Raw genomic sequence first — 13,192 nt, forward strand, 5'->3', positions numbered from 1 at the left:
GAATATCAAATCCCCAAGTCAGGAGTCTTGAGTCAACACCAGTCACCATTGAACGTGGATGATGAAGATGAAGATGAGTCAAGTCTATCTCCATGGTCTGAGGTAGTCACTTTTGCCTAGAGGTGTTAAAGGCACTGGACACTATTGGTGATTACTCAAAATAATTGGTAGCATTAAAACTTATTTGGTAACAAGTAATGGGGAGGTTGATAATAATATAAACAATTGTGAGAAACGGCTCCCTCTGAAGTGAAGTAGTTTTCGAGAAAGAAGTAATTTTCCACATTTTGATTTCGAGACCTCAGAATAAGATTTTGAGAAGATAAGAAATCAAGCATCTGAAAGCACACAATTTCGTGTGACAAGGGTGTTTTTTTCTTTCATTATTATCTCGCAACTTCAACGACCAATTGAGCTCAAATTTTCACAGGTTTGTTACTTTATGCATATGTTGAGATACAGCAAGTGAGAAGAATGGTTTTTGACATTTACCAATAGTGTCCAGTGTCTTTAACCACAACCAAGGCATCATCAGTGCTGGCTAATAAATTTATAGACCAAGTGAGGACATACGAGAAAGGGGCCGTGCTGGTTTTGTTTTGGGCTACGTTCTGGCGTAACAGTGGGACAAATTTTGGCACTGCAAGACAATTTAAAATTTGACAAAGAAATCAAAAACGACAAAACAGAAATTTTTACTGCAAGGTTTTTATCAGGCAAATCAACTCCTCTGCCCCCCTTACTTAACCAAAGAGTCCCCCATACGCCCACGACCCTAGAAATAGATCTTCAAGAAGGAGTTTGTCAGCTCATGATGATTATGATTGTACATGATGTAGATGTATTTGAATTTCCACGAAAACTTGAAGATTTTACCAGCATGTGGTAATTGATCTAAAAATGTAGACAGTAGACCGACATCATGTACACAAAAACCACATTGGTCAGAAAAAAAGGTATCCACTTCCTGTTTCAATTTTTAAGTAGTTCTCCTTGAGAAATTGTGGTCAGACAATGGTATGGTTTGTTTGTTCTGCGCACTGCTGGGGTTTCAGTCAGTTCAAAATACTTTGTTTTGTTATAGTCTGTGTATGGTCTGTGCATGGTATGTGTACATATTACTTTTAGTGGTGTTTTTTTACAGAAATTTGTTTCATTAAATACAATTGTTTGTATGTTTTTATACAACCGATTTCAACACTGAGCCCAATTTCAGTAAAACCGTGGTAAAACAATGGAAAACAATTTTCATTCAATTTTTTTGTTTTTTTGTTTGTTTATAATGTTTTAAAATGGCCCAATTTCAGCCAGCTATTTACTCGTAAACAATGGAAAGTTACATATTGCCAGCTGGCATTACAAAGTCTCCAAATGGGGCCCTTTGGTGACAACAATGCTTTTGGTCTTTTTCTTCTTCCAAGGTCATATATATAATATTAAATCATAAAAACTGCTACATTCATGTACATGTACATGTACATGTACCTATCATGTATCATGGGCCCAGTTTCATGGTGCTGTTTCAGTCCATGCGCAGAGTGCGATATAATTAGCATATTTTCCAGGTTTCATTTGCAGTCGCGCGGCGCACTCGGACCCTTCAAGATTTCGCGCGACAGCGCGAGAACTCGGAGACGATGTGCAAAATTGGCTACAGGTCCCAGCAAGAGGGCAGTGTTGGGTCAAGCATGGAGTGGTAAGTTTCTTGAACATTTTCCTCGTAAAACAAACCCTTTTTTGTTTACATTACATAGTACAACAGAGTTCTGTGCTGTTTGCCCATGTCAAGGCGCACTGCCCTAAGAACATAAATCTGCGCTAAGCATGGTCCACAAGTTTCAGCCCAGATTATTTTCTTATTCTCCCAAGAGTATGACCAATAAGAAATCCTCCAGGGGCAGCATTGTGTACTTTGAAGGTGTAATTTGGAGGTCACAAGCACGACCTTGGAGAGTAGCTCAAGGAAACTCGGACTCAACTATACAGGCAGGATGAACTGAAACCAAGGCAGTGGACACTATTGGTTACTACTCAAAATAGTTGTTAGCATAAAAACTTATCTTGATAACGAGCAATGGAGAGTTATTGATAGTATCCCACATTGTGAGAAACGGCTCCCTCTGACTGAAGTAACATAGTTTTTTGAGAAAGAGATTATTTCTCAATCAAATATACACCTCAAGCCTGAAGCCTTTTTTAGGCATCTGAAAGCACACACATTTTTGCCACAATGGTGTTCTTTTTTAATATTCTCTTGCAACTTTGATGACCAATTGGGCCCCAATTTTCCTAAAATGTGTTATTTTATGCATACACCCATTACCCAAGTGAAAACACTAGTCTCTGACAATTACCAAAGGCGTCCATCCCTGATAGTATTCCCCAATATGTCAACAGGTGGCCCATAGTACACTCTGTCATTTCAAGGTTCACTTTCATCTTTTAGTAAACAGACCACTGATGACAATGTTTAAGGCTATGACCTCAGACCTCAAGGTCCCCCCAGTGCCGACCAGAAACTTCCCTCGCTACCTCTTGTCAAGCATTCCAGGAAAATGTCACTAATCTGTTATTTCTGTGTGTTATCATTTCTAAACCAAGACTTCCCCCTCCACCAAAACCCTACTACAAACATCTCCCCCATTTTCACTCTTGGCTTGGACTAATTCCTTTGACTTTCCTGTACGCCATAGTGCAAGAGACTTGCCTCTTCCATTCATGAGATAGGTAAAGCACCCCTTGAACAATTGTATACAGTCTTCTGATGTAATAGGATCTGACCTATACTTTGTTTCGAGTGTTAAGTTCCTGACATTGTCACCTAGACCACACTCAACTCAACACACAAGTTCAGGATCTCCAGTTAACCAAAGAAGCTAGAGCCAGTAAACTCATATGACCCGGCTAGCCTTACGGTCTTGTGTTTTTCAATTGAATAATATAGACTAACTGCTACCGGTACATCATTGTCTTATATCTATGTGAAACAAATCTGATATAATCTCTCAATTCTCTTGAGTATCAAAGTACGCTTACACAAAAGTCAAATGAGATACATTTATCAAGATGTTCTCTTAGTGCTTGTTCAACTCGTTTTGATTCTGGTGACGATTTCACAAAGACAAATTGTCAGTATTACCATAGTGATTTGTATTGTGACATCACACTGTAATACTTATTAGCAAGAGGACCGATTTGGAGTGTAGCCCGGTGTGGCGGTTTCAACTTTCCGCGTGTTCAGTTTTCCGAATGACCGAATACGGTAACATTACGTCATGCAACGCCTGCGCACAGCAAGCGCAAGTAGTCAATAGCTAGTACTGAGTCCCGGAAAACTGAACACGGCAGAAGACTCAAACCGCCACACCGGTTCATACTTTCTACGAATGCGAATGCGATACGAAAGTTGACCTCACAAATTCGCAACGAATAATTCGCAGCAGTTTAACTTTGCCCAACTCACTTGCGAATATCGCTGCGAAAGGAGGGTTGTGACGCCAAAATTCGCTTCGCATTCAAATTTCGCTTCGCATTCAAATTCGCTTCGCATTCACATTCGCAGGAAGTATGAAACGGGCTTTAAGATCAATCTTAACTACTGTGCAATCGACCTCTGGTCTTATAAAAATAAATTCTGGTCTAGTAGCATTTTGAGCTACCAAGTACAACCTTTTACCGCCAAATTCAATCCCTGTACTTCTTTTTTGCAAATCCTCTTATTCTCTGCGTTACAAAAATCTTTCATGATTTTGGAAGCAAATGCTACATTATGTAGGCCCTATCATAGAGCAATTAGGTCCTTTCAATATGCAATGACGTGAACCTTGGATACTGATAGAGCAACATTGCCAAGGCTTGCAGAGCACGCGTCCTTACTGAATATGTAACAGGTTTTTGCAGCATCTACCTCTAACCATCAGTGGTCCACTGGCCAAATGCAAGTTCAAACATCTCTGTGCCCCCTGATCATTGCCTTGGTTCCCTTGAAATGCTCCAGTAGAAATTTACGCTTTACTCATATAGGATGCCCTTTAAAGGATTTGGGTACTTTTTCAAAATGTCCATAGATTTACATTAAGCTTACAGGGTTTGAAGATATTGATAGTGGCAAGCTTCCCTTCAAATCTTACTTACTGAGGTGCTGTAGTTTTTGAGAAATGAGTAAAACAATGTCATGAAAATATGTTTGTAAATGATTTAAAATAATTTTCGTTTCATGAGACGAAAATTATTTTCATTACATTGTTTTACTCATTTCCCCAAAACTACAGCACCTCAGCACGTAGTATTTTCAGGGAAGCTTTCTACTATCATTAACTTCAAACTGTGTAAGTTTAGTGTAAATCTGTGGACATTGTGTGTTTTGTCCTACAAAAGTTACATAGACCTTTTAAGTACCTAGGAGAAACAGCCTTGGTGCCGTCCATTGCCCTTTAAAAAACGAAGCATACAGGCCTGGTAATGTACCTGCACATGTTACTATATGAATAACATTGACAGCAATAGGCCATGAATGATGCACTCTTTGAATGCACACTGTGTAGGGGTTAACTGTTACATTCGGAGTCCTTCTCAATCCAATAAAGCCATTATCTTCGCTCAATGCAGATCCCTACAGTTATTATTCCACCTCCTCCCTGAATAGTGCATGTCTTTATAGATGAATATAACATAAGGACCAACTCCATCAATATCTAAACCACTGGTGGTCATAATGTATGCAAATCTTATTTGATTACATCCTGCATGGACACTGTGGGTAAACACATGTTGCAAAGTGAACAAAAACCCCAAACAAAGAGACTGCCTGCCTACATGTGTTAATAGTGCTCCATGGATCACAATGTTTAGGGGAGGTGCATTAAACCATGTGAAAGTCACATGTGTGCATTTGTTTTCTTGCAATTATAATGCTTGTTGGACCATGGAGCTATGGTTGGACACAAAGGGTGTTAAAGGCTCAAGAGCTTCCACCATTAAAAGGAATGAAGGAAGTTTCTTCTTCCAATCCATATCTTTACAATTCTTTCCCATTATATATAACCAATGGTCTGATATTACATGTACATCTATGCATCAGTTGCCCTGGTCTTGGCTTCGGTGCCCCTTCAAAAGTTTCTCCAATGGCAATGCCCTTAAGGAAGACAACCTTGCCCTTTCTAAGATGAAATTCCAGGCCAGTAACCACGATTGAACCTTCTTGTGTAACTTGCTGGTGGAAAATGAATGATGAACGACAGAAAGGCCATGCATCATAACTTTTATGGATATACTTCAGAACTTGAGTACCATGCCAAGTAGACTGTTTGGATTCCCACCACAACTTCTGTCTTTCTTTTTGTTATGACATTAAAAAACAAATAATAAATTAACAGTCTGGGATTTCATTCTTGGAAGGGCAAGGTCATTTTCATTTTGCAAAGGGTGATTCCAGTGGAAAATGTAAATGAAACTTTTGAAGGGCACCACGGCCAAGTCAAGGGGCAACATGGCTTAAAGGAACACGTTGCCTTGGATTGGACGAGTTGGTCTATAAAAAGCGTTTGAAACTGTTTGTTATGAGATGCAATGGTTAGAAAGAGGTTTTAAAAGTAGAATACAATGATCCACACAAATATGCCTCGAAATTGCGTGGTTTTCATTTTACCTCGTCGACAAACACGACCGGCCATTCATGGTAGTCAAATTTTTGACTCCCATAAATGGCCGGCCGTGTTAGTTCGCAAAGTAAAACGAAAACCAAGCAATTTCGAGGCAAATTTGTGTAGATCATTGTTTTCTACTTTTCCAACATCTTTCTAACCATATGCATTTTATAAAAAAACGGTTACAAACGCTTTTCAAAGACCAACTTGACCGATCCAAGGCAACGTGTTCCTTTAAGTCATGGTTTTTGTGTAATTCCAGGCCAGAATACCAAGTGAATAACGGCCCTGTGCCCAATTTCATAAAGCATTTACAGGCACAAAATCTTGTTCAGCACTAAAAACTCTTACTTAGCAAAAACTAGTAACCAGCCAAAATGCAATACAATTACCGTTGCTGCGACTGGTTAACCCACTTATTTCTTAACAAACTGGTCACCAGCCAAACCCCATAAAGTTAACATTGTTGTGAGTGGTGCCCCACTCATTTCTTGCTTAGCAAAGAAATTTTCTAAGCAGAATTTTCTGCTCAACAGCCTTATGCACAAAAAAATTGCAAGCACAGAAAGTTAGTAGAAACTGGTTACAAGCCAAAAGCCCATAAAGTTAACGTTGTAGTGAGTAGTGCCCCACTTATTTCTTCCTTAATAGCAACTAAATTTTCTAAGCAGAATTTCCTGCTCATTGGGCCCTGATCTTTACTGCAAGAGCCAGTACCCATGGAAGCCATGGCAGTTTGGCTGAGCTATATTGTGTACATATTTCATGGAACCATTTAGTTACTTCCTGTGTGTATACAAAGTATCGTGGATTCCTGATAAAACCAAACAAACATCACTGGACAACAAACATTTTGATAATACTATCAGATTTCTACCTCCATGATCAGCATTAACGCCGGGCCTAAATTAAAATATGTAGGTTTCAATCAACAATGGACCAACACCAAAGTAACACCTGTGTTGTTTAAAAACGTCATAAAACCAGATTGCAAATCAATCACCAGTGTTTGGTTTTTCACTCTGCAGGCTTGGAACTACATCATGGAGGCCATGGTCTTTGTTGCCCCTACTCTTGGCCTTGGTGCCCCTTCAAAAGTTTCCCATTGACTTTATGATTTTCTAATGGAAGAGCCCTTTGCAAAATGAAAATGGCCTTACCCTCTCTAAGATGAAAACCCAGGGTTGACTTTATACCCATCCCAACACTGGATAAACAAACATACAACATGTAGGGCCTATACAGTACAAGTAATTCTCATTGCAAAGAGTTGTATGAAAAAGAACACACTTTTGTGTTTATTGTATTTCATTTAAAACAATAAACAAACAACATTCTCAGTGTAAATTAGAAAGAAAGAAAGAATGAAAAGGGCTGAATGTTTATTGCATTACAATAAACAATCATACAAACAAGGAGTCATCTTGAGTTCTCATTTCAAATAGTATGAAAAAGAACACACTTTTGTTGCAAGGTGCGTACCTGTATGTAAGATGATAATAAGCCTATTTATGCAGTTACTAGGGATTTACCTAAAGCCTGTGAACGTTTTTTAATGCAATAACAAACTGCATGATAGAGCTCAGTCCGAGATAGAGTTCAGTCCAATCATGGCGCATGGTGACCTGCTCTATGTCCCCTGCCAACCGATATCTCTATTACATGCTAGGGTAGGGGGAAGAGTTAAGGTTTGGGGTAGAAATAGGAGAATACATGTACTATCCAGTAGTGTCGGAATGTGTATGAGTGCAAAACTGCTCATAAGATTTGAAGACAATTTATTGCTCTCCAGTAATGTTTTCCATTGCCTTTCTTGGGTGCTGCGTTGTGATGGAGCAAATATTATTAAAGGGACACGTTGCCTTGGATCGGTCGAGTTGGTCTTTGAAAAGCGTTCTGTAGGCCCCCTAACACTTGTTATAAAATGCATGAGTAGAAAGATGTTGTAAAAGTAGAATACAATGATCTAAACGAATATGCCACGAAATTGCGTGGTTTTCTTTTCACCTCGTCGACTAACACGGTCCGACCATGTTAGTACGCGACGAACAAGGAAAACCGTGCAATTTTGAGTGATACTTGTGTGGATCATTATATGCTACTTTTAAAACATCTTCCTAACCCTTGCATTTCATAACAAACAGTTTCAGACGCTATTTATAGACCAACTCGTCCGATCCAAGGCAACGTGTTCCTTTAACCCTAACTGTTACAAAATAAAGCCATGAACCAGGTGGGTGATTGGCTGTGTTTGTTTATTAGGGGGGGGGGGGGTGGCTAGTATGGGGAAGTTGAGAAGGGTGGAGGTAAGAAGGTGGGAGATAGAGCCAATTTAACCTTGGATTATGGAGGAAGGAAATTGTGTTCCTCCATGCTTGGCTTGGATTCAGTATTACGAAGCAAAACACATCCTTATGATTCTGATGAAGTCTTCTGGCAGTGATCCAGTGTGTCTGGCAATGTGGCAAATTTGGTGAACGTTACAAGATCATGTCACGCCAGGCATGTGTTGTACTATACATTCTTCTACGTAATATACACAGGTATGAAATGAAAGATTAGTGCAGCGAATGGCAATGCGGGTCTGTATGCTTTGTTTTTGAAAGGGCAAGGGCACCAAGGCATTTGTAAAGGGCACCCTATGAGGAAATTGTAAATTTCTACTGGAGCATTTGAAGGCCACCAAGGCAATGACTTGGCATTTAGGATCGCATCTGTGGAAAATGTTATAGTGTCTGTTACAGTCAGCATAATAAACTAATACTTAGAAATAAACATAAATGTAATACTTAGAAATAAACACGGTGGCCTAAAAAAAAAAAACTTCCCAAAAAATTTACAAACAACCACTGTTGGTGCCATTTGTCTAATTTCCCTATTTTGTTCGAGGCCTATTTCCTTGTGCTGTGAGAGTATACTGCAACTAACCTTCCTTACTTATTTTACACACGTAGGCCTATACAAAAGGCCGAGTAAAAAAAAAAACATGTTTAGCGTCCGGGTTTCTAAAAAAAAGGAAGGAGGAGGGGCTTTTTATTTTTTATTTTTTATTTTCAAGATGGCCGCCATTCTTTTAAAAATTTCAAATATACATTGTTTTTCTACTGTTCAAACACAAAATTCATAAAAGAAACATGTTGGACAAGACATTGAACACGTTTACAGTGGTTTTATTTGTTTTTTGTCAACGTAATTGCAAATTAAAAGGCAAGATTATCAAGAAAGATGCATCAAATAAAACTCATAAGTGAAAGTTTGAGTTGAAAAATGCAGTGCCTACTTATTGAGTAAACTGCAAAAAACTGTCACGGTTTTTCCATCAAATGCATCCACGTTCAACGAGCTGACAATGGGTACCAACCTCATCTCTGGCTGTATTGAGGGCAGCATTCCAACGGACACCATGGAAATTTCTCAAAAACGCCTGCAGGCAATTTTGGAGATTCAAAGTTTTCTACATAATTTGTTAGTGTTTTTTATCAACAGGGGAACTAGACAAAATAATTTTGCTGGATGCTTACTACCACCAAGTATGCTTTCGGATAAAACGTAATCTATTTCTTAAAACTGTGGAGATGCAGGCAAAAATAAATTTAACGTTAAAAAATAGAACTAAATTGAACTTGAGGTTCCAATCTGTGTTCTGTGCTCTTTTTTAATATTCCAAACATTGTGAACCAGATTTGAAAAGTAAAACTTTAAGTGTTAAAAGATCATACAACACTTGGTTCTTTCCTTGCTGAAGGAATGCAGTAAAATGACCTACTGTGGTCGAGGATTAAAGGCCCAAGTGTTCTTCTTGTGAGGTTTCTTGCCTGCATCTCTACACTCATTACACAGAGGGTAGTTCCCATCCCCAGTGATAAGATCGTGTTCACTTCCACAAAAAAAGCACAGAGGGTCGTCAAAAGTAACATAGTATGGTGCTTCTATTGGCAAGTCACAGGTGAGTTTATCGTTGACGTAGACTACATTGAAGACAGACTCTTCATCACCATCAGTAGAAACATCTTGAAAGCATGTGCCACAAGAGAAGGCCAACAATTCCAGTTCCCGCTCTAGTTGCCGCCTTTGCTCAGGTTTTAGAACTCGTGCTGCATAGCACACTCTCCACTTGAGGCATTCTCCACACTGGGAAAATAAAATTGTCAAACATAAAATGAACATTCCATATTTGTTAAACAAGAGACTTGATGAAATGAGCAGCATCTGTGATATAGCAAGCAGTCATGCATCAATACAGAAATATATGTACGTAGGGTCAGGGCTTGACCAACATGCTACAAATAAAAAGAAGGGGAAAACAGAGGGAAATAGACGTGGGTCATCTCCCAGACACAATAGAGGAAAAGGTCATGGGTCATTTCAACCCCGACACAGGATGCTACAAAAAATAGCAAAAAAGACCTGGGTCATATACCCGACAAGCCATGCTACAAAAAAAGAAAAAGAAAAAAGACCTGGGTCATATACCCGACAAGCCATGCTACAAAAAAAAAGAAATGGCATGGGTCATATACCCGACACGCCATTCTAAAAAATAAAATAATCAAAGTGTGTCATGTACCCGAAACGGTTTCCCCCCCCCCCCCCCCGCCCTTCTATTTCTAAAAAAGTAAACAAACTTGTCAAATCAAGTCAAATGTACCCAACATCACATGTACCCCATATTAATAAAGCTAATTTTTTTGATAAATTTTGAAAAACCTATTTTTAAACCAAAATACAAAAACTTCGTTTAGTAAACGTTGAGACTTGAGTACTGACCTGCGTAGTTTCATACTGGTCGCCAATGGGGTCCCCTTCCTCAAAAACTCCACTCGCAAATGAGACGAAAACATCTGTGAACGAAATCTTTGCATCCAGTACGCTACGTCCATACCACGGCTTTAATACCTTCGTTTTTGTTCGTATCAATATACAAACAAACACCATTTTCTTCCTTTCTTGAGACTTTCAACTATAAAACAAGACAGAAAACCCTAAGGCAGCCGATCACAGACACATGCAGCTAGCTGTCAAGAGTCCATGTGGTTGTTGTCAACTCATGAAATATTAGACTTCAAATCAAGTCAAACCGAGTTTAGTTGCCGCTAGCTTCAACAGCGTTCCGCACTTGTACGTATACGGCGGCGCGTACTGAGAACACGACTGTCTAACCGACTTGTCCGAGTTTAGTATTAAATACGCAATAGTCATGACAAACGAGTCTGTACCCCGACTTTACATGTAGCAACGACGATAAAAGAAATTGACGTATCCGGTCCTCGTGAAAAAGACAAACGTTTATTACTCGTTAGTGCTACTAGAGTACAGCTAGTAATACCAAAGGATTGCGGGAAAAAAATACCCGAATGGATCGTACGTACTTGGAGTGGAGATTGGGTCAACTGGACCGATAACAATCTATAGTATAAATTGGAATTTCTGACTTGCAAGTATTTTATTTTCCGATGGCTCGGCTGACATTTTACGATTTTTAAAATCTCATTTTGAATTGGTAAAAATAAAAATAAAATCCATGCGGCCCCCAAAAAGGAAGCGGGCGGGGACGCTAAACATAAGTTTTTTTTTACTTCGCCAAACATGACAAGTTCAAATAACAGGATGGCTATTAGGAAACGAGAGGAAATGTTCAGATTTTAGATTGGAAGGAAAAACCCAAATGAAGAAAAGGAAAAGATTCAGTCTCCGCTATCATCTCCACAATATATATCGGAACGAATTATGTAGGAGAAGGGCATGAGCTATGGCCTTCCTTCGTCACACTAAAGTGGGGCTTGAGTGGGATTTGAACCAGGGTATACAGAAGTGGAAGGCATGGGGCAGCGTGTCATGGCCGAGAGGTCTAGTTTAGCACACCATATTCAAGTTGTGAGGACCGAGTCACAACAACGTGGGTTTGACTTTGAATCTCAGTCCCGGCACTTTAGTCCTTTCAAGAGCAAGACACTTCTTATTAACAGTTGTTGTTCCTGGACGTTTATAATAATATCTTAAACTTGTTGACTTTGCCCAGTAATGAAGAAAATGTAGAAGTGACACTGTGACTGTGGAAGAAACAGCTGAGCCAGCCCTATATTATAGGAATATCGCTGATCACAACTGTCACTTTCCATAAAAACAAAAACATGTTATGTCTGAATCGATAAGGATCACACATAAAATTTTGTTGTCCCAAACACTGGACGAAAAAAACCATTCTGCTCAATCATAATTCTGCTCAAAATGTTGACCCAGTAACTGAAATTCCAACTCTTAGTCTTATCAATATCACACAACTGTCATTTGGCTATATCATAATACTATTAGTACAACGATTGTCTGAATTATTGAATTGGATAGATCATAATATCCAGATCTTCCAGTTCCATTTATCATTTTATAGTCTATCATTCCTCTAGAAATAACACAATAAACACAGCCAGCTGTTGCAGCAGCAGCATGCATCATCACTCCCATCAGGCCATCATCTAAGCTGTCTTTACATTATTTTTGTACAAAAGATACATAATTTCCATAAAAACATTTTTTTGCACAATTTCTTACCTATTCCTATGTGCTGGAAAACCCAAGAGCTTGAACCACCAGATCATACGGAATGAATACTTGCGTCTGGAGTCAAGAATCTGACAGGAAGTCTCATAAAATCGACGATTTTCTTTGTCTGACGAGAGTGGTCGAGAGCGCAGCGCGGAATACTTGTGGTCAGAACAGCGAGTTTATGTTGTTATTAATAAACAACCTCTAGCAGCCTGCGCGTGAATCTATGATCCGAAAACGGGATGTAAAAAAGGTAAACACAATGTACAGTGTGCTGTGGTTTATGAGTAATGGGTTTTTTGCATACGTACAGTTACCATGCGATATGGCGCGCTTACGACTGCAGTGCTGTTTTGTGCATAAGTGATGTACTTTAGGGTTAAACCACTTATCTAATTGAAAGGTTGTTAGTTTTTCTTTTGTGATATGTTTTTGTATGTTTGACTATATTGTTTCTATCAAATAACACAAGTTTAACAACAACTTAACGAATTAAAACAGATTGTATTGTTTAATTTGTTCATTAATTCACTTGACTTGTATTTGTAGGTGCTGATAAATTAATATTCCCCCTAGTGTTGAAATGGTATAGCTCATTGTATGTGGATTGCGACACAGCCTCAGAGCTACGTGCGTTGGTTTGTTTGGGTTCGTATGCAAATAAGCCACACGGATTGCCCGTGTTGTTTATTACTTGGGTTTCTGTTCTGAAATCTGTCTTTTTGCGATTTGATGTGAGCGTTTTTCCCCATAAGTCAAAGAGGGAATTTATCACATTTTGAGACCTATCTAGGAAATCGTGGATGAAGGAATCGAAGAGCAAACTCATTTTAAGTTGAACCTTGTTTTATAATAATTGCGATAATGAAAATAAATATATATCTAACGTTGCCTTGGAAACTTATAATTTTACAGTTTCATTTATTTTTGAGTGTGGCGTAACTTTCATTTAATTGTTCGCGGCTTTAGGAGCTCGTGGTTTGTTTTCCTTGTTTTAAAGGTTT

The 13,192-nt window shown here is 38.9% G+C and overlaps 2 protein-coding genes across 2 annotated transcripts in view; both read right to left on the reverse strand.

Moving 5' to 3' along the window:
* Positions 1-12,484, reverse strand: part of LOC117290287 (protein yippee-like 2) — a 35,166-nt gene extending 22,682 nt beyond the window's left edge. The window contains exon 1 of the mRNA XM_033771597.1: positions 12,195-12,484. The gene's annotated coding sequence lies outside the window, so the exon portion shown is untranslated. The remainder of the gene's footprint in view (positions 1-12,194) is intronic.
* Positions 8,795-11,212, reverse strand: LOC117290286. Its single transcript, XM_033771596.1, has 2 exons — positions 10,413-11,212; positions 8,795-9,776 (listed from the first exon to the last, which is right to left on the reverse strand). The coding sequence occupies exons 1-2, from the start codon at positions 10,578-10,580 to the stop codon at positions 9,408-9,410; spliced, it is 537 nt and encodes a 178-aa protein (XP_033627487.1). The 5' UTR covers positions 10,581-11,212; the 3' UTR covers positions 8,795-9,407.
* Positions 12,485-13,192: the final 708 nt, after the last annotated feature.

Source organism: Asterias rubens, chromosome 5 (assembly GCF_902459465.1).
Source record: "Asterias rubens chromosome 5, eAstRub1.3, whole genome shotgun sequence".
In the NCBI taxonomy this organism is placed as follows: Eukaryota; Metazoa; Echinodermata; class Asteroidea; order Forcipulatida; family Asteriidae; genus Asterias; species Asterias rubens.